This window comes from Scyliorhinus torazame, chromosome 14 (genome assembly GCF_047496885.1).
Source record: "Scyliorhinus torazame isolate Kashiwa2021f chromosome 14, sScyTor2.1, whole genome shotgun sequence".
NCBI classification, from domain to species: domain Eukaryota; kingdom Metazoa; phylum Chordata; class Chondrichthyes; order Carcharhiniformes; family Scyliorhinidae; genus Scyliorhinus; species Scyliorhinus torazame.
The window spans coordinates 183,677,706-183,698,293 of NC_092720.1; the positions used below are offsets into that span (position 1 = coordinate 183,677,706).

A 20,588-nucleotide genomic window follows, 5' to 3' on the forward strand; every position below is an offset into this window, starting at 1 on the left:
GAAAGTATTTTTCATCTAAATGACTTCCTTCAGCTTGAAAAATATTGGAATTTAGCATTAATTCACAGAGAGAAGGAGTTAGATGAAGCTCATCACCATCACATAAGCTTAGTTGCATAGTGAAATTAATGGTTAGCATTTTAGTCCCTCATCCCAATAATATTTCGGCAAATCTCCTCTGCACCTGGTCCATGGCCTTGACATCCTTCCTGAAACACTCTGACCAGAAATGAACACAATGCTCCAGTTGGGGTCGAAACAATATTTTATAAATGTTCACCATTACCTCCTTGCTTTTGTATTCTGTGTCTTTATTTGTAAAGCCAAGAATTAAATTTATCTTTCTTGAACAGTCTTATCAAACTCCCCTGCCACCTTCAGTGATTTGCGTACACACTCTCTCAGGTCTCTCAGACTCTGCACTCCATTTACAACTGCACCATTCAGTTTATAGAACCGCTTCCCATTCTTCCTTTCAAATGCATCACTTTATATAAAATTGCACTTTATCTGCCGTGTGTCTGCCCATTTCACCGTCTGCCTAATGGAACATTGATCTTTATCTGGAGGGGGCTGGGAGACAAGGTGATTAGATGGTTCACAATATTGGGGGATTTTGTTTCTGAACCTTTTTTGTGTCTATTCTGCCGGAAACTGATGACTCATAAACTCTCTTTATTCTGATTGGTTCAATAATATTTTAGGTCCAATCCGATTAAGTCACTGTAAACAAGACAGGACAGGAATCACGAGCTGAAAAAAAATCCTTTTCTCAGTGAAAGATTTCTCTCAAAATGTCTCCTCTAGCCTAATGGAAGCAACAATGAGTGGACTGATAGTGCTGCTCCTTCTGTGTGGAGAGGTGGCTGCAGGTGAGTGATGGGGTGTGAGAGGTGCAGAGCCAGGCTGGGTACTGGGGCATTAACCCTGGGTCAGTGAGTGATGGGGTGTGAGAGGGGCAGAGCCAGGCTGGGTACTGGGGCATTAACCCTGGGTCAGTGAGTGATGGGGTGTGAGAGGGACAGAGCCAGGCTGGGTACTGGGGCATTAATCCTGGGTCAGTGAGTGATGGAGTGTGAGAGGGGCAGAGCCAGGCTGGGTATTGGGGCATTAACCCTGGGTCAGTGAATGATGGGGTGTGAGAGGGGCAGAACCAGGCTGGGTACTGGGGCATTAACCCTGGGTCAGTGAGTGATGGGGTGTGAGAGAGGCAGAGCCAGGCTGGGTACTGGGGCATTAACCCTGGGTCAGTGAGTGATGGGGTGCGAGAGGGGCAGAGTCAGGCTGGGTACTGGGGCATTAACCTTGGGTCAGTGAGTGATGGGGTGTGAGAGGGGCAGAGCCAGGCTGGGTATTGGGGCATTAACCCTGGGTCAGTGAGTGATGGGGTGTGAGAGGGGCAGAGCCAGGCTGGGTACTGGGGCATTAACCCTGGGTCAGTGAGTGATGGGGTGTGAGAGGGGCAGAGCCAGGCTGGGTACTGGGGCATTAACCTTGGGTCAGTGAGTGATGGGGTGTGAGAGGGGCAGAGCCAGGCTGGGTATTGGGGCATTAACCCTGGGTCAGTGAGTGATGGGGTGTGAGAGGGGCAGAGCCAGGCTGGGTACTGGGGCATTAACCCTGGGTCAGTGAGTGATGGGGTGTGAGAGGGGCAGAGCCAGGCTGGGTACTGGGGCATTAACCCTGGGTCAATGAGTGATGGGGTGTGAGAGGGGCAGAGCCAGGCTGGGTACTGGGGCATTAACCCTGGGTCAGTGAGTGATGGGGTGTGAGAGGGGCAGAGCCAGGCTGGGTATTGGGGCATTAACCCTGGGTCAGTGAGTGATGGGGTGTGAGAGGGGCAGAGCCAGGCTGGGTACTGGGGCATTAACCCTGGGTCAGTGAGTGATGGGGTGTGAGAGAGGCAGAGCCAGGCTGGGTACTGGGGCATTAGAACATTACAGCGCAGTACAGGCCCTTCGGCCCTCGATGTTGAGCCGACCTGTGAAACCACTCTAAAGCCCAACTCACTATTCCCTTATCGTCCATATGTCTATCCAATGACCATTTGAACGCCCTTAGTTTTGGCGAGTCCACTACTGTTGCAGGCAGGGCATTCCACGCCCTTCCTACTCTCTGAGTAAAGAACCTACCTCTGACATCTGTCTTATATCTATCTCCCCTCAATTTAAAACATTAACCCTGGGTCAGTGAGTGATGGGGTGTGAGAGGGGCAGAGCCAGGCTGGATATTGGGGTTGTGGAGGGAGGGAAACTGTGGGTTGTGAGGGAACTGAGAACAGGGGCATGGGGCTGGAAAGTGAAGAGGGAAACGGAGAGAGGAGACGGAGGAATACAGGGGGAATATTCAGACCGATTTGTCACGCAATTAAATCCTGCTGGATTTGTATCTAAACTCCAATTTCCCCCCGTGTGCTCTACATTCCTTCCAAAACAAGAATCCATCTCAATTATGAAAGTTCCAGTTGATTCCCAACATTACAGCTTTTTGAGGAAGAGAGTTTCAGATTTCTACCACTGTTTTGGTGAGGAGGTTCCTGGTTAAAGACACCAGCCAGCAGCCAAGACGAAGAGAGAGAGTGAAAGAGAGAGCAGAGAAATCGCAAAGACCCGGGTAGAGACTCCAACGAAGGATAAGGGAAAGAGAGGAAGCGAGAGAGAGCGGGAGAAGACATCAGACCCAGCCGGAGACTCCAGCATTTCTACAATTCCCATGCTGACGTTCTGAGAAACATTGCAAATGTTGGTGTGGGTGTTTTGGGGTTCAGGCCCTGATGTCTCTCTGTGGGTGTTGGTGTTTTGGGGTTCATAACCTGATATCTCTCTCTCTCTCTGAGTTGGTGTTATGGGGTTCATACCCTGATGTCACTTTGTGTGTGGATGTTGGGGTTTTGGGGTTCATACCCTAATGTCTCTTTGTGTGGGTGTTGGTGTTTTGGGGTTCATACCCTGATGTCTCTCCGTGTGGGTGTTGGTGTTTTGGGGTTCATACCCTGATGTCTCTCCGTGTGGGTGTTGGTGTTTTGGGATTCGGACCCTGATGTCTCTGTATGTTTTTCAGGCTCTCACACTCTCTCCGGTATTTCCTCACGGGGATAACTCCAATCCCTGGATTCCCGGAGTTTATGATTGTCGGTTATGTGGACGATGTCCAGTTTATTATGTACGACAGTGATCGGAAGGAGTTGATTCCCCGGGAGCAGTGGATGGTGGACAGTGAGGGGCCTGAGTCCTGGGAACGGAAGAAGTATCTCGCACGGGACTGGGAGGAGAGTTTCAAATATCATGTTCCGATCCTCATGACCAGGACCAACCAGTCAGGAGGTGAGTCCCCAATCTCCCAGCACTCGGGGTCCAATGTGGAGAAGCCCTGAGTGGATCGAGATCTAGGAAACAGGCTGATTGGCTGTGGATGGGGCAGTAAATCCCATTGGCTGGGTTTGTATTGTGAATGGGGCCTCCTGGTATGAAAGGCTCTGATTGGTGGATTGTGTTTTTGATCAACAGGGATCCATGTTTACCAGACGATGACTGGCTGTGAACTGAGGGATGACGGGACAACGACTGGATTTAACCAGAGGGGGTGGGATGGACAAGATTTCATCAACTTCGACAAGAGTAACAACGTGTGGGTAACCCCGGTCCCCTGGGGAGAGAGCATCAAAAACAGGTGGAACCGGAACCCGGTCGGCAAACAGAGATGGAAATATCACCTGGAGGTGGAGTGTATCGAGTGGCTGAGGAAATACCTGGAGTATGGACAGAGGGAACTGCGAGTCGGTGAGGGAGGGGGGGGGACTGAGAGTCGGTGAGTGAGGGGGGGGACTGAGAGTCGGTGAGTGAGGGGGGGGGCTGAGAGTCGGTGAGTGAGGGGGGGGGGGACTGAGAGTCGGTGAGTGAGGGGGGGGACTGAGAGTCGGTGAGTGAGGGGGGGGACTGAGAGTCGGTGAGTGAGGGGGGGGACTGAGAGTCGGTGAGTGAGGGGGGACTGAGAGTCGGTGAGTGAGGGAGGGGACTGAGAGTCGGTGAGTGAGGGGGGGGACTGAGAGTCGGTGAGTGAGGGGGGGACTGAGAGTCGGTGAGTGAGGGGGGGGACTGAGAGTCGGAGACAGAGGGGGGACTGAGAGTCGGTGAGTGAGGGGGGGACTGAGAGTCGGTGAGTGAGGGAGGGGACTGAGAGTCGGTGAGTGAGGGGGGGGACAGAGAGTCGGTGAGTGAGGGGTGGACTGAGAGTCGGTGAGTGAGGGGGGACTGAGAGTCGGTGAGTGAGGGGGGACTGAGAGTCGGTGAGTGTGGGGGGAATGAGAGTCGGTGAGTGAGGGGGGACTGAGAGTCGGTGAGTGAGGGAGGGACTGTGAGTCGGAGAGTGAGGGGGGACTGAGAGTCGGTGAGTGTGGGGGGACTGAGAGTCGGTGAGTGAGGGGGGACTGAGAGTCGGTGAGTGAGGGAGGGACTGAGAGTCGGTGAGTGAGGGAGGGACTGAGAGTCGGTGAGTGAGGGGGGAGTGAGAGTCGGTGAGTGAGGGGGGAGTGAGAGTCGGTGAGTGAGGGGGGACTGAGAGTCGGTGAGTGAGGGGGGACTGAGAGTCGGTGAGTGTCGGGGGACTTCGAGTCGGTGAGTGAAGGGGGACTGAGAGTCGGTGAGTGAGGGGGGACTGAGAGTCGGTGAGTGAGGGAGGGACTGAGAGTCGGTGAATGAGGGAGGGACTGAGAGTCGGTGAGTGAGGGGGGGACTGAGAATCGGTGAGTGAGGGGGGACTGAGAGTCTGTGAGTGAGGGGGGACTGAGAGTCGGTGAGTGAGGGGGGGGGACTGAGAGTCGGTGAGTGAGGGGGGGGACAGAGAGTCGGTGAGTGAGGGGTGGACTGAGAGTCGGTGAGTGAGGGGGGGGACTGAGAATCGGTGAGTGAGGAGGGACTGAGAGTCGGTGAGGGGGGGGGAATGAGAGTCGGTGAGTGAGGGGGGACTGAGAGTCGGTGAGGGGGGGGGGGGAATGAGAGACGGTGAGTGAGGGGGGACTGAGAGTCGGTGAGGGGGGGGGGAATGAGAGTCAGTGAGTGAGGGGGGACTGAGAGTCGGTGGGGGGGGGGAAATGAGAGTCGGTGAGTGAGGGGGGATTGCGAGTCGGTGAGTGAGGGGGGGACTGAGAGTCGGTGAGTGAGGGGGGGACTAGGAGTCGGTGAGTGAGGGGCGGGACTGAGAATCAGCGAGTGAGGGGGGTCTGAGAGTCGGTGAGTGAGGGGGGGTCTGAGAATCAGCGAGTGAGGGGGGTCTGAGAGTCGGTGAGTGAGGGGGGTCTGAGAATCAGCGAGTGAGGGGGGTCTGAGAGTCGGTGAGTGAGGGGCGGGACTGAGAGTCGGTGAGTGAGGGAGGGACTGAGAGTCGGTGAGTGAGGGAGGACTGCGAGTCGGTGAGTGAGGGGGGGGACTGAGAGTCGGTGAGTGAGGAGGGACTGAGAGTCGGTGAGTGAGGAGGGGGGGGGACTGAGAGTCGGTGAGTGAGGGAGGGACTGAGAGTCGGTGAGTGAGGGAGGGACTGAGTGTCGGTGAGGGAGGGACTGAGAGTCGGTGAGGGAGGGACTGAGAGTCGGTGAGTGAGGGAGGGACTGAGAGTCGGTGAGTGAGGGGGGGGACTGAGAGTCGGTGAGTGAGGGGGGGACTGAGAGTTGGTGAGTGAGGGAGGGACTGAGTGTCGGTGAGTGAGGAGGGACTGAGAGTCGGTGAGTGAGGAGGGACTGAGAGTCGGTGAGTGAGGGGGGACTGAGAGTCGGTGAGTGAGGGGGGGACTGAGAGTCGGTGAGTGAGGGGGGACTGAGAGTCGGTGAGTGAGGGGGGACTGAGAGTCGGTGAGTGAGGGGGGACTGAGAGTCGGTGAGTGAGGGGGGACTGAGAGTCGGTGAGTGAGGGGGGACTGAGAGTCGGTGAGTGAGGGGGGGGACAGAGTCGGTGAGTGAGGGGGGGGGACTGAGAGTCGGTGAGTGAGGGGGGGGACTGAGTGTCGGTGAGTGAGGAGGGACTGAGAGTAGGTGAGTGAGGGGGGGACTGAGAGTCGGTGAGTGAGGGGGGGACTGAGAGTCGGTGAGTGAGGGGGGACTGAGAGTCGGTGAGTGAGGGGGGGGGACTGAGTGTCGGTGAGTGAGGAGGGACTGAGAGTAGGTGAGTGAGGGGGGGGACTGAGAGTCGGTGAGTGAGGGGGGGAACTGAGAGTCGGTGAGTGAGGGGGGACTGAGAGTAGGTGAGTGAGGGGGGGGACTGAGAGTCGGTGAGTGAGGGGGGACTGAGAGTCGGTGAGTGAGGGGGGACTGAGAGTCGGTGAGTGAGGGACTGAGAGTCGGTGAGTGAGGGGGGACTGAGAGTCGGTGAGTGAGGGGGGACTGAGAGTCGGTGAGTGAGGGGGGACTGAGAGTCGGTGAGTGAGGGGGGACTGAGAGTCGGTGAGTGAGGGGGGACTGAGAGTCGGTGAGTGAGGGGGGACTGAGAGTCGGTGAGTGAGGGGGGACTGAGAGTCGGTGAGTGAGGGGGGACTGAGAATCGGTGAGTGAGGGGGGGACTGAGAGTCGGTGAGTGAGGGGGGGGACTGAGAGTCGGTGAGTGAGGGAGGGACTGAGAGTCGGTGAGTGAGGGGGGGACTGAGAGTCGGTGAGTGAGGGGGGACTGAGAGTCGGTGAGTGAGGGAGGGACTGAGAGTCGGTGAGTGAGGGGGGACTGAGAGTCGGTGAGTGAGGCGGGACTGAGAGTCGGGGAGGGAGGGGAGACTGAGAGTCGGTGAGTGAGGGGGGGGACTGAGAGTCGGTGAGTGAGGGAGGGACTGAGAGTGGGTGAGTGAGGGGGGGGGGGAATGAGAGTCGGTGAGTGAGGGGGGGACTGAGAGTCGGTGAGTGAGGGACTGAGAGTCGGTGAGTGAGGGACTGAGAGTCGGTGAGTGGGGGGGGGACTGAGAGTCGGTGAGTGAGGAGGGACTGAGAGTCGGTGAGTGAGGGGGGGGACTGAGAGTCGGTGAGTGAGGGGGGACTGAGAGTCGGTGAGTGAGGGAGGGACTGAGAGTCGGTGAGTGAGGGAGGGACTGAGAGTCGGTGAGTGAGGGGGGGGGTCTGAGAGTCGGTGAGTGAGGGGGGACTGAGAGTCGGTGAGTGAGGGAGGGACTGAGAGTCGGTGAGTGAGGGAGGGACTGAGAGTCGGTGAGTGAGGGGGGGACTGAGAGTCGGTGAGTGAGGAGGGACTGAGAGTTGGTGAGTGAGGGGGGACTGAGAGTCAGTGAGTGAGGGGGGGACTGAGAGTCGGTGAGTGAGGGGGGACTGAGTGTCAGTGAGTGAGGGGGGACTGAGTGTCAGTGAGTGAGGGGGGACTGAGTGTCAGTGAGTGAGGGGGGACTGAGTGTCAGTGAGTGAGGGGGGACTGAGTGTCGGTGAGTGAGGGGGGACTGAGAGTCGGTGAGTGAGGGAGGGACTGAGAGTCGGTGAGTGAGGGAGGGACTGAGAGTCGGTGAGTGAGGGGGGGGGGGACTGAGAGTCGGTGAGTGAGGGGGGGGACAGAGAGTCGGTGAGTGAGGGGTGGACTGAGAGTCGGTGAGTGAGGGGGGGGACTGAGAATCGGTGAGTGAGGAGGGACTGAGAGTCGGTGAGGGGGGGGGAATGAGAGTCGGTGAGTGAGGGGGGACTGAGAGTCGGTGAGGGGGGGGGGGGAATGAGAGACGGTGAGTGAGGGGGGACTGAGAGTCGGTGAGGGGGGGGGGGAATGAGAGTCAGTGAGTGAGGGGGGACTGAGAGTCGGTGGGGGGGGGGAAATGAGAGTCGGTGAGTGAGGGGGGATTGCGAGTCGGTGAGTGAGGGGGGGACTGAGAGTCGGTGAGTGAGGGGGGGACTAGGAGTCGGTGAGTGAGGGGCGGGACTGAGAATCAGCGAGTGAGGGGGGTCTGAGAGTCGGTGAGTGAGGGGGGGTCTGAGAATCAGCGAGTGAGGGGGGTCTGAGAGTCGGTGAGTGAGGGGGGTCTGAGAATCAGCGAGTGAGGGGGGTCTGAGAGTCGGTGAGTGAGGGGCGGGACTGAGAGTCGGTGAGTGAGGGAGGGACTGAGAGTCGGTGAGTGAGGGAGGACTGCGAGTCGGTGAGTGAGGGGGGGGACTGAGAGTCGGTGAGTGAGGAGGGACTGAGAGTCGGTGAGTGAGGAGGGGGGGGGACTGAGAGTCGGTGAGTGAGGGAGGGACTGAGAGTCGGTGAGTGAGGGAGGGACTGAGTGTCGGTGAGGGAGGAACTGAGAGTCGGTGAGGGAGGGACTGAGAGTCGGTGAGTGAGGGAGGGACTGAGAGTCGGTGAGTGCGGGGGGGGACTGAGAGTCGGTGAGTGAGGGGGGGACTGAGAGTTGGTGAGTGAGGGAGGGACTGAGTGTCGGTGAGTGAGGAGGGACTGAGAGTCGGTGAGTGAGGAGGGACTGAGAGTCGGTGAGTGAGGGGGGACTGAGAGTCGGTGAGTGAGGGGGGGACTGAGAGTCGGTGAGTGAGGGGGGACTGAGAGTCGGTGAGTGAGGGGGGACTGAGAGTCGGTGAGTGAGGGGGGACTGAGAGTCGGTGAGTGAGGGGGGACTGAGAGTCGGTGAGTGAGGGGGGACTGAGAGTCGGTGAGTGAGGGGGGGGACAGAGTCGGTGAGTGAGGGGGGGGGACTGAGAGTCGGTGAGTGAGGGGGGGGACTGAGTGTCGGTGAGTGAGGAGGGACTGAGAGTAGGTGAGTGAGGGGGGGACTGAGAGTCGGTGAGTGAGGGGGGGACTGAGAGTCGGTGAGTGAGGGGGGACTGAGAGTCGGTGAGTGAGGGGGGGGGACTGAGTGTCGGTGAGTGAGGAGGGACTGAGAGTAGGTGAGTGAGGGGGGGGACTGAGAGTCGGTGAGTGAGGGGGGGAACTGAGAGTCGGTGAGTGAGGGGGGACTGAGAGTAGGTGAGTGAGGGGGGGGACTGAGAGTCGGTGAGTGAGGGGGGACTGAGAGTCGGTGAGTGAGGGGGGACTGAGAGTCGGTGAGTGAGGGACTGAGAGTCGGTGAGTGAGGGGGGACTGAGAGTCGGTGAGTGAGGGGGGACTGAGAGTCGGTGAGTGAGGGGGGACTGAGAGTCGGTGAGTGAGGGGGGACTGAGAGTCGGTGAGTGAGGGGGGACTGAGAGTCGGTGAGTGAGGGGGGACTGAGAGTCGGTGAGTGAGGGGGGACTGAGAGTCGGTGAGTGAGGGGGGGACTGAGAGTCGGTGAGTGAGGGGGGGGACTGAGAGTCGGTGAGTGAGGGAGGGACTGAGAGTCGGTGAGTGAGGGGGGGACTGAGAGTCGGTGAGTGAGGGGGGACTGAGAGTCGGTGAGTGAGGGAGGGACTGAGAGTCGGTGAGTGAGGGGGGACTGAGAGTCGGTGAGTGAGGCGGGACTGAGAGTCGGGGAGGGAGGGGAGACAGAGTCGGTGAGTGAGGGGGGGGACTGAGAGTCGGTGAGTGAGGGAGGGACTGAGAGTCGGTGAGTGAGGGGGGGGGGACTGAGAGTCGGTGAGTGAGGGGGGGACTGAGAGTCGGTGAGTGAGGGACTGAGAGTCGGTGAGTGAGGGACTGAGAGTCGGTGAGTGGGGGGGGGACTGAGAGTCGGTGAGTGAGGAGGGACTGAGAGTCGGTGAGTGAGGGGGGGACTGAGAGTCGGTGAGTGAGGGGGGACTGAGAGTCGGTGAGTGAGGGAGGGACTGAGAGTCGGTGAGTGAGGGAGGGACTGAGAGTCGGTGAGTGAGGGGGGGGGTCTGAGAGTCGGTGAGTGAGGGGGGACTGAGAGTCGGTGAGTGAGGGAGGGACTGAGAGTCGGTGAGTGAGGGAGGGACTGAGAGTCGGTGAGTGAGGGGGGGACTGAGAGTCGGTGAGTGAGGAGGGACTGAGAGTTGGTGAGTGAGGGGGGACTGAGAGTCAGTGAGTGAGGGGGGGACTGAGAGTCGGTGAGTGAGGGGGGACTGAGTGTCAGTGAGTGAGGGGGGACTGAGTGTCAGTGAGGGAGGGACTGAGAGTCGGTGAGTGAGGGAGGGACTGAGAGTCGGTGAGTGCGGGGGGGGACTGAGAGTCGGTGAGTGAGGGGGGGACTGAGAGTTGGTGAGTGAGGGAGGGACTGAGTGTCGGTGAGTGAGGAGGGACTGAGAGTCGGTGAGTGAGGAGGGACTGAGAGTCGGTGAGTGAGGGGGGACTGAGAGTCGGTGAGTGAGGGGGGGACTGAGAGTCGGTGAGTGAGGGGGGACTGAGAGTCGGTGAGTGAGGGAGGGACTGAGAGTCGGTGAGTGAGGGGGGGGACTGAGAGTCGGTGAGTGAGGAGGGACTGAGAGTCGGTGAGTGAGGAGGGGGGGGGACTGAGAGTCGGTGAGTGAGGGAGGGACTGAGAGTCGGTGAGTGAGGGAGGGACTGAGTGTCGGTGAGGGAGGAACTGAGAGTCGGTGAGGGAGGGACTGAGAGTCGGTGAGTGAGGGAGGGACTGAGAGTCGGTGAGTGCGGGGGGGGACTGAGAGTCGGTGAGTGAGGGGGGGACTGAGAGTTGGTGAGTGAGGGAGGGACTGAGTGTCGGTGAGTGAGGAGGGACTGAGAGTCGGTGAGTGAGGAGGGACTGAGAGTCGGTGAGTGAGGGGGGACTGAGAGTCGGTGAGTGAGGGGGGGACTGAGAGTCGGTGAGTGAGGGGGGACTGAGAGTCGGTGAGTGAGGGGGGACTGAGAGTCGGTGAGTGAGGGGGGACTGAGAGTCGGTGAGTGAGGGGGGACTGAGAGTCGGTGAGTGAGGGGGGACTGAGAGTCGGTGAGTGAGGGGGGGGACAGAGTCGGTGAGTGAGGGGGGGGGACTGAGAGTCGGTGAGTGAGGGGGGGGACTGAGTGTCGGTGAGTGAGGAGGGACTGAGAGTAGGTGAGTGAGGGGGGGACTGAGAGTCGGTGAGTGAGGGGGGGACTGAGAGTCGGTGAGTGAGGGGGGACTGAGAGTCGGTGAGTGAGGGGGGGGGACTGAGTGTCGGTGAGTGAGGAGGGACTGAGAGTAGGTGAGTGAGGGGGGGGACTGAGAGTCGGTGAGTGAGGGGGGGAACTGAGAGTCGGTGAGTGAGGGGGGACTGAGAGTAGGTGAGTGAGGGGGGGGACTGAGAGTCGGTGAGTGAGGGGGGACTGAGAGTCGGTGAGTGAGGGGGGACTGAGAGTCGGTGAGTGAGGGACTGAGAGTCGGTGAGTGAGGGGGGACTGAGAGTCGGTGAGTGAGGGGGGACTGAGAGTCGGTGAGTGAGGGGGGACTGAGAGTCGGTGAGTGAGGGGGGACTGAGAGTCGGTGAGTGAGGGGGGACTGAGAGTCGGTGAGTGAGGGGGGACTGAGAGTCGGTGAGTGAGGGGGGACTGAGAGTCGGTGAGTGAGGGGGGGACTGAGAGTCGGTGAGTGAGGGGGGGGACTGAGAGTCGGTGAGTGAGGGAGGGACTGAGAGTCGGTGAGTGAGGGGGGGACTGAGAGTCGGTGAGTGAGGGGGGACTGAGAGTCGGTGAGTGAGGGAGGGACTGAGAGTCGGTGAGTGAGGGGGGACTGAGAGTCGGTGAGTGAGGCGGGACTGAGAGTCGGGGAGGGAGGGGAGACAGAGTCGGTGAGTGAGGGGGGGGACTGAGAGTCGGTGAGTGAGGGAGGGACTGAGAGTCGGTGAGTGAGGGGGGGGGGACTGAGAGTCGGTGAGTGAGGGGGGGACTGAGAGTCGGTGAGTGAGGGACTGAGAGTCGGTGAGTGAGGGACTGAGAGTCGGTGAGTGGGGGGGGGACTGAGAGTCGGTGAGTGAGGAGGGACTGAGAGTCGGTGAGTGAGGGGGGGACTGAGAGTCGGTGAGTGAGGGGGGACTGAGAGTCGGTGAGTGAGGGAGGGACTGAGAGTCGGTGAGTGAGGGAGGGACTGAGAGTCGGTGAGTGAGGGGGGGGGTCTGAGAGTCGGTGAGTGAGGGGGGACTGAGAGTCGGTGAGTGAGGGAGGGACTGAGAGTCGGTGAGTGAGGGAGGGACTGAGAGTCGGTGAGTGAGGGGGGGACTGAGAGTCGGTGAGTGAGGAGGGACTGAGAGTTGGTGAGTGAGGGGGGACTGAGAGTCAGTGAGTGAGGGGGGGACTGAGAGTCGGTGAGTGAGGGGGGACTGAGTGTCAGTGAGTGAGGGGGGACTGAGTGTCAGTGAGTGAGGGGGGACTGAGTGTCAGTGAGTGAGGGGGGACTGAGTGTCGGTGAGTGAGGGGGGACTGAGAGTCGGTGAGTGAGGGAGGGACTGAGAGTCGGTGAGTGAGGGAGGGACTGAGAGTCGGTGAGTGAGGGGGGGGGGTCTGAGAGTCGGTGAGTGAGGGGGGACTGAGAGTCGGTGAGTGAGGGAGGGACTGAGAGTCGGTGAGTGAGGGAGGGACTGAGAGTCGGTGAGTGAGGGGGGGACTGAGAGTCGGTGAGTGAGGGAGGGACTGAGAGTTGGTGAGTGAGGGAGGTCTGAGAGTCGGTGAGTGAGGGAGGACTGAGAGTCGGTGAGTGAGGGGGGACTGAGAGTCAGTGAGTGAGGGGGGGACTGATAGTCTGTGAGTGAGGGAGGACTGAGAGTCGGTGAGTGAGGGGGGGGGGACTGAGTATCGGTGAATGAGGGGGGACTGAGAGTCGGTGAGTGAGGGGGGACTGAGAGTCGGTGAGTGAGGAGGGACTGAGAGTCGGTGAGTGAGGGAGGACTGAGAGTCGGTGAGTGAGGGAGGACTGAGAGTCGGTGAGTGAGGGGGGACTGAGTCGGTGAGTGAGGGGGGACTGAGAATCGGTGAGTGAGGGGGGGACTGAGAGTCGGTGAGTGAGGGGGGACTGAGTGTCGGTGAATGAGGGGGGACTGAGTGTCTGTGAGTGAGGGGGGACTGAGAGTCGGTGAGTGAGGAGGGACTGAGAGTCGGTGAGTGAGGGGGGACTGAGAGTCGGTGAGTGAGGAGGGACTGAGAGTTGGTGAGTGAGGGAGGACTGAGAGTCGGTGAGTGAGGGGGGACTGAGAGTCGATGAGTGAGGGGGGGATTGAGAGTCGGTGAGTGAGGGGGGGGATTGAGAGTCGGTGAGTGAGGGGGGGAATGAGAGTCGGTGAGTGAGGGGGGACTGAGAGTCGGTGAGGGGGGGGACTGAGAGTCGGTGAGTGAGGGAGGACTGCGAGTCGGTGAGTGAGGGGGGGGACTGAGAGTCGGTGAGTGAGGGAGGACTGTGAGTTGGTGAGTGAGGGGGGAGTGAGAGTCGGTGAGTGAGGGGGGACCGAGAGTCGGTGAGTGAGGGAGGACTGAGTGTCGGTGAGTGAGGGGGGACTGAGAGTCGGTGAGTGTGGGGGGACTGAGAGTCGGTGAGTGAGGGGGGACAGAGTCGGTGAGTGAGGGAGGGACTGAGAGTCGGTGAGTGTGGGGGGACTGAGAGTCGGTGAGTGAGGGAGGGACTGAGTGTCGGTGAGTGAGGAGGGACTGAGAGTCGGTGAGTGAGGAGGGACTGAGAGTCGGTGAGTGAGGGGGGACTGAGAGTCGGTGAGTGAGGGGGGGACTGAGAGTCGGTGAGTGAGGGGGGACTGAGAGTCGGTGAGTGAGGGGGGACTGAGAGTCGGTGAGTGAGGGGGGACTGAGAGTCGGTGAGTGAGGGGGGACTGAGAGTCGGTGAGTGAGGGGGGACTGAGAGTCGGTGAGTGAGGGGGGGGACAGAGTCGGTGAGTGAGGGGGGGGGACTGAGAGTCGGTGAGTGAGGGGGGGGACTGAGTGTCGGTGAGTGAGGAGGGACTGAGAGTAGGTGAGTGAGGGGGGGACTGAGAGTCGGTGAGTGAGGGGGGGACTGAGAGTCGGTGAGTGAGGGGGGACTGAGAGTCGGTGAGTGAGGGGGGGGGACTGAGTGTCGGTGAGTGAGGAGGGACTGAGAGTAGGTGAGTGAGGGGGGGGACTGAGAGTCGGTGAGTGAGGGGGGGAACTGAGAGTCGGTGAGTGAGGGGGGACTGAGAGTAGGTGAGTGAGGGGGGGGACTGAGAGTCGGTGAGTGAGGGGGGGGGGGGACTGAGAGTCGGTGAGTGAGGGAGGGACTGAGAGTCGGTGAGTGAGGGAGGGACTGAGTGTCGGTGAGGGAGGAACTGAGAGTCGGTGAGGGAGGGACTGAGAGTCGGTGAGTGAGGGAGGGACTGAGAGTCGGTGAGTGCGGGGGGGGACTGAGAGTCGGTGAGTGAGGGGGGGACTGAGAGTTGGTGAGTGAGGGAGGGACTGAGTGTCGGTGAGTGAGGAGGGACTGAGAGTCGGTGAGTGAGGAGGGACTGAGAGTCGGTGAGTGAGGGGGGACTGAGAGTCGGTGAGTGAGGGGGGGACTGAGAGTCGGTGAGTGAGGGGGGACTGAGAGTCGGTGAGTGAGGGGGGACTGAGAGTCGGTGAGTGAGGGGGGACTGAGAGTCGGTGAGTGAGGGGGGACTGAGAGTCGGTGAGTGAGGGGGGACTGAGAGTCGGTGAGTGAGGGGGGGGACAGAGTCGGTGAGTGAGGGGGGGGGACTGAGAGTCGGTGAGTGAGGGGGGGGACTGAGTGTCGGTGAGTGAGGAGGGACTGAGAGTAGGTGAGTGAGGGGGGGACTGAGAGTCGGTGAGTGAGGGGGGGACTGAGAGTCGGTGAGTGAGGGGGGACTGAGAGTCGGTGAGTGAGGGGGGGGGACTGAGTGTCGGTGAGTGAGGAGGGACTGAGAGTAGGTGAGTGAGGGGGGGGACTGAGAGTCGGTGAGTGAGGGGGGGAACTGAGAGTCGGTGAGTGAGGGGGGACTGAGAGTAGGTGAGTGAGGGGGGGGACTGAGAGTCGGTGAGTGAGGGGGGACTGAGAGTCGGTGAGTGAGGGGGGACTGAGAGTCGGTGAGTGAGGGACTGAGAGTCGGTGAGTGAGGGGGGACTGAGAGTCGGTGAGTGAGGGGGGACTGAGAGTCGGTGAGTGAGGGGGGACTGAGAGTCGGTGAGTGAGGGGGGACTGAGAGTCGGTGAGTGAGGGGGGACTGAGAGTCGGTGAGTGAGGGGGGACTGAGAGTCGGTGAGTGAGGGGGGACTGAGAGTCGGTGAGTGAGGGGGGGACTGAGAGTCGGTGAGTGAGGGGGGGGACTGAGAGTCGGTGAGTGAGGGAGGGACTGAGAGTCGGTGAGTGAGGGGGGGACTGAGAGTCGGTGAGTGAGGGGGGACTGAGAGTCGGTGAGTGAGGGAGGGACTGAGAGTCGGTGAGTGAGGGGGGACTGAGAGTCGGTGAGTGAGGCGGGACTGAGAGTCGGGGAGGGAGGGGAGACAGAGTCGGTGAGTGAGGGGGGGGACTGAGAGTCGGTGAGTGAGGGAGGGACTGAGAGTCGGTGAGTGAGGGGGGGGGGACTGAGAGTCGGTGAGTGAGGGGGGGACTGAGAGTCGGTGAGTGAGGGACTGAGAGTCGGTGAGTGAGGGACTGAGAGTCGGTGAGTGGGGGGGGGACTGAGAGTCGGTGAGTGAGGAGGGACTGAGAGTCGGTGAGTGAGGGGGGGACTGAGAGTCGGTGAGTGAGGGGGGACTGAGAGTCGGTGAGTGAGGGAGGGACTGAGAGTCGGTGAGTGAGGGAGGGACTGAGAGTCGGTGAGTGAGGGGGGGGGACTGAGAGTCGGTGAGTGAGGGGGGACTGAGAGTCGGTGAGTGAGGGAGGGACTGAGAGTCGGTGAGTGAGGGAGGGACTGAGAGTCGGTGAGTGAGGGGGGGACTGAGAGTCGGTGAGTGAGGAGGGACTGAGAGTTGGTGAGTGAGGGGGGACTGAGAGTCAGTGAGTGAGGGGGGGACTGAGAGTCGGTGAGTGAGGGGGGACTGAGTGTCAGTGAGTGAGGGGGGACTGAGTGTCAGTGAGTGAGGGGGGACTGAGTGTCAGTGAGTGAGGGGGGACTGAGTGTCGGTGAGTGAGGGGGGACTGAGAGTCGGTGAGTGAGGGAGGGACTGAGAGTCGGTGAGTGAGGGAGGGACTGAGAGTCGGTGAGTGAGGGGGGGGGGTCTGAGAGTCGGTGAGTGAGGGGGGACTGAGAGTCGGTGAGTGAGGGAGGGACTGAGAGTCGGTGAGTGAGGGAGGGACTGAGAGTCGGTGAGTGAGGGGGGGACTGAGAGTCGGTGAGTGAGGGAGGGACTGAGAGTTGGTGAGTGAGGGAGGTCTGAGAGTCGGTGAGTGAGGGAGGACTGAGAGTCGGTGAGTGAGGGGGGGGGGACTGAGTATCGGTGAATGAGGGGGGACTGAGAGTCGGTGAGTGAGGGGGGACTGAGAGTCGGTGAGTGAGGAGGGACTGAGAGTCGGTGAGTGAGGGAGGACTGAGAGTCGGTGAGTGAGGGAGGACTGAGAGTCGGTGAGTGAGGGGGGGACTGAGTCGGTGAGTGAGGGGGGACTGAGAATCGGTGAGTGAGGGGGGGACTGAGAGTCGGTGAGTGAGGGGGGACTGAGTGTCGGTGAATGAGGGGGGACTGAGTGTCTGTGAGTGAGGGGGGACTGAGAGTCGGTGAGTGAGGAGGGACTGAGAGTCGGTGAGTGAGGGGGGACTGAGAGTCGGTGAGTGAGGAGGGACTGAGAGTTGGTGAGTGAGGGAGGACTGAGAGTCGGTGAGTGAGGGGGGACTGAGAGTCGGTGAGTGAGGGGGGGATTGAGAGTCGGTGAGTGAGGGGGGGGATTGAGAGTCGGTGAGTGAGGGGGGGAATGAGAGTCGGTGAGTGAGGGGGGACTGAGAGTCGGTGAGGGGGGGGACTGAGAGTCGGTGAGTGAGGGAGGACTGCGAGTCGGTGAGTGAGGGGGGGGACTGAGAGTCGGTGAGTGAGGGAGGACTGTGAGTTGGTGAGTGAGGGGGGAGTGAGAGTCGGTGAGTGAGGGGGGACCGAGAGTCGGTGAGTGAGGGTGGACTGAGTGTCGGTGAGTGAGGGGGGACTGAGAGTCGGTGAGTGTGGGGGGACTGAGAGTCGGTGAGTGAGGGGGGACAGAGTCGGTGAGTGAGGGAGGGACTGAGAGTCGGTGAGTGTGGGGGGACTGAGAGTCGGTGAGTGAGGGAGGGACTGAGTGTCGGTGAGTGAGGAGGGACTGAGAGTCGGTGAGTGAGGAGGGACTGAGAGTCGGTGAGTGAGGGGGGACTGAGAGTCGGTGAGTGAGGGGGGGACTGAGAGTCGGTGAGTGAGGGGGGACTGAGAGTCGGTGAGTGAGGGGGGACTGAGAGTCGGTGAGTGAGGGGGGACTGAGAGTCGGTGAGTGAGGGGGGACTGAGAGTCGGTGAGTGAGGGGGGACTGAGAGTCGGTGAGTGAGGGGGGGGACAGAGTCGGTGAGTGAGGGGGGGGGACTGAGAGTCGGTGAGTGAGGGGGGGGACTGAGTGTCGGTGAGTGAGGAGGGACTGAGAGTAGGTGAGTGAGGGGGGGACTGAGAGTCGGTGAGTGAGGGGGGGACTGAGAGTCGGTGAGTGAGGGGGGACTGAGAGTCGGTGAGTGAGGGGGGGGGACTGAGTGTCGGTGAGTGAGGAGGGACTGAGAGTAGGTGAGTGAGGGGGGGGACTGAGAGTCGGTGAGTGAGGGGGGGAACTGAGAGTCGGTGAGTGAGGGGGGACTGAGAGTAGGTGAGTGAGGGGGGGGACTGAGAGTCGGTGAGTGAGGGGGGACTGAGAGTCGGTGAGTGAGGGGGGACTGAGAGTCGGTGAGTGAGGGACTGAGAGTCGGTGAGTGAGGGGGGACTGAGAGTCGGTGAGTGAGGGGGGACTGAGAGTCGGTGAGTGAGGGGGGACTGAGAGTCGGTGAGTGAGGGGGGACTGAGAGTCGGTGAGTGAGGGGGGACTGAGAGTCGGTGAGTGAGGGGGGACTGAGAGTCGGTGAGTGAGGGGGGACTGAGAGTCGGTGAGTGAGGGGGGGACTGAGAGTCGGTGAGTGAGGGGGGGACTGAGAGTCGGTGAGTGAGGGAGGGACTGAGAGTCGGTGAGTGAGGGGGGGACTGAGAGTCGGTGAGTGAGGGGGGACTGAGAGTCGGTGAGTGAGGGAGGGACTGAGAGTCGGTGAGTGAGGGGGGACTGAGAGTCGGTGAGTGAGGCGGGACTGAGAGTCGGGGAGGGAGGGGAGACTGAGAGTCGGTGAGTGAGGGGGGGGACTGAGAGTCGGTGAGTGAGGGAGGGACTGAGAGTCGGTGAGTGAGGGGGGGGGGACTGAGAGTCGGTGAGTGAGGGGGGGACTGAGAGTCGGTGAGTGAGGGACTGAGAGTCGGTGAGTGAGGGACTGAGAGTCGGTGAGTGGGGGGGGGACTGAGAGTCGGTGAGTGAGGAGGGACTGAGAGTCGGTGAGTGAGGGGGGGACTGAGAGTCGGTGAGTGAGGGGGGACTGAGAGTCGGTGAGTGAGGGAGGGACTGAGAGTCGGTGAGTGAGGGAGGGACTGAGAGTCGGTGAGTGAGGGGGGGGGTCTGAGAGTCGGTGAGTGAGGGGGGACTGAGAGTCGGTGAGTGAGGGAGGGACTGAGAGTCGGTGAGTGAGGGAGGGACTGAGAGTCGGTGAGTGAGGGGGGGACTGAGAGTCGGTGAGTGAGGAGGGACTGAGAGTTGGTGAGTGAGGGGGGACTGAGAGTCAGTGAGTGAGGGGGGGACTGAGAGTCGGTGAGTGAGGGGGGACTGAGTGTCAGTGAGTGAGGGGGGACTGAGTGTCAGTGAGTGAGGGGGGACTGAGTGTCAGTGAGTGAGGGGGGACTGAGTGTCGGTGAGTGAGGGAGGGACTGAGAGTCGGTGAGTGAGGGGGGGGGGTCTGAGAGTCGGTGAGTGAGGGGGGACTGAGAGTCGGTGAGTGAGGGAGGGACTGAGAGTCGGTGAGTGAGGGAGGGACTGAGAGTCGGTGAGTGAGGGGGGGACTGAGAGTCGGTGAGTGAGGGAGGGACTGAGAGTTGGTGAGTGAGGGAGGTCTGAGAGTCGGTGAGTGAGGGAGGACTGAGAGTCGGTGAGTGAGGGGGGACTGAGAGTCAGTGAGTGAGGGGGGGACTGATAGTCTGTGAGTGAGGGAGGACTGAGAGTCGGTGAGTGAGGGGGGGGGGACTGAGTGTCGGTGAGTGAGGGGGGAGTGAGAGTCGGTGAGTGAGGGGGGACCGAGAGTCGGTGAGTGAGGGAGGGACTGAGAGTCGGTGAGTGTGGGGGGACTGAGAGTCGGTGAGTGAGGGAGGGACTGAGAGTCGGTGAGTGAGGGAGGGACTGAGAGTCGGTGAGTGAGGGGCGGGTCTGAGAGTCGGTGAGTGAGGGGGGGTACTGAGAGTCGGTGAGTGAGGGAGGGACTGAGAGTCGGTGAATGAGGGAGGGACTGAGAGTCGGTGAGTGAGGGTGATTCTGAGAGTCGGTGAGTGAGGGGGACAGAGTTTCGGTGAGTGAGGGAGGGACTGAGAGTCGGTGAGTGAGGGAGGGACTGAGAGTCGGTGAGTGAGGGGGAGACTGCGAGTCGGTGAGTGAGGGGGGGACTGAGTGTCGGTGAGTGAGGGGGGGGACTGTTAGTCGGTGAGTGAAGGGGACTGAGAGTCGGTGAAGGGGGTGATGCCTGGGATTCTCTATCTCGAGCTTCCTGTACTGATTCCTCTTCCTTTCTCTCTCAGTTGCCCCCATCGTGTCCTTTACCCGTCTGGGTGATTCTAACCGGCTGTCCTGTGTCGTCACCGGCTTTTACCCTCAAGCCATCGAGGTGAATCTGTGCAGAGACGGAGTGGTGATTAATGAGATCCTGTCCAGTGGGATCTTACCCAATCACGACAGGACCTACCAGATCCGGAAATGGGTGGAGTTTGATCCGGAGGACCAGGCCGAGTATTCCTGTCGGGTGGAACACAGCGGACTGAATGAGGCACTGGTGGTGATTTATGGTGAGACCATTTCTCGCTGTTAGAGAGAGACACAGTCTCAGGTGACGGCAACAGGAGGGAGAGTCAGTGCTGAGCAAGCAGTGCAGGACAGGCTGACGTCGGGAATGCAGAGGGAGAAAAATAAATGTTAACTAACGATGTGTTGAAGCCCATGGCAGTGCTAACAGGGACAGCAGTCATGTGCTCTTGGATATTACTATGCAAATAGGATATTACCGGAGGACAGAGGCCGGCGGATCTTGAGATATTACAGTAAGATAGAGCACAGTAAGATAGAGGACGGTGTATCTTGGGATATTACAGGATGGCCGAGCCCCAGTGTGTCCTGGGATATTACACGATGGACAATGTCTGGTGTATCCTGGGTTATTTCAGGATGAACAAAGCCCAGTGTTGTGGTGATATGCATCACTAAATACACAAGGGGTTAATGTGAACACACTGCACCTAGCTAGACACTAGAGGGAGCATCAGAGACATCATGACACACAGACATTCAACCAATAGGTCAGTAAGATAGGACACGACCAATGGGCAGTCACGACACACCCAGAGGTGACACTACCACAAGGGGGCTACCCATATATAAGGACACAGCACACATGATCTTCCTCTTTCCAGTGGAGACACTTAGTGAGTACAAACAGGTTGATGAAACACATCACACCCACCATATGGATTGCAGCAGACTGGTTAGTTATTCTGAGTAGCTATAGCAGGATTAACAGGAGAGTTGAATTCAAGTAGGAGAATTGTTTACAGTTTAATAAA

At 60.2% G+C, this 20,588-nt stretch overlaps 1 protein-coding gene across 2 annotated transcripts in view; it reads left to right on the forward strand.

The window, feature by feature from the left end:
* The first annotated feature begins 761 nt into the window (after window positions 1-761).
* Window positions 762-20,588, forward strand: part of LOC140390260 (major histocompatibility complex class I-related gene protein-like) — a 31,624-nt gene continuing 11,797 nt past the window's right edge. The window contains exons 1-4 of one of the 2 annotated variants that reach the window (XM_072475268.1): window positions 762-872; window positions 3,061-3,323; window positions 3,507-3,779; window positions 19,554-19,817. In XM_072475268.1, the coding sequence (XP_072331369.1) occupies window positions 3,125-3,323; window positions 3,507-3,779; window positions 19,554-19,817 (736 nt within the window). In that variant the 5' untranslated portion in view covers window positions 762-872; window positions 3,061-3,124. Of the gene's footprint in view, window positions 877-3,060; window positions 3,324-3,506; window positions 3,780-19,553; window positions 19,818-20,588 lie in introns of both variants that reach the window. The other variant, XM_072475269.1, reaches the window with a different exon arrangement.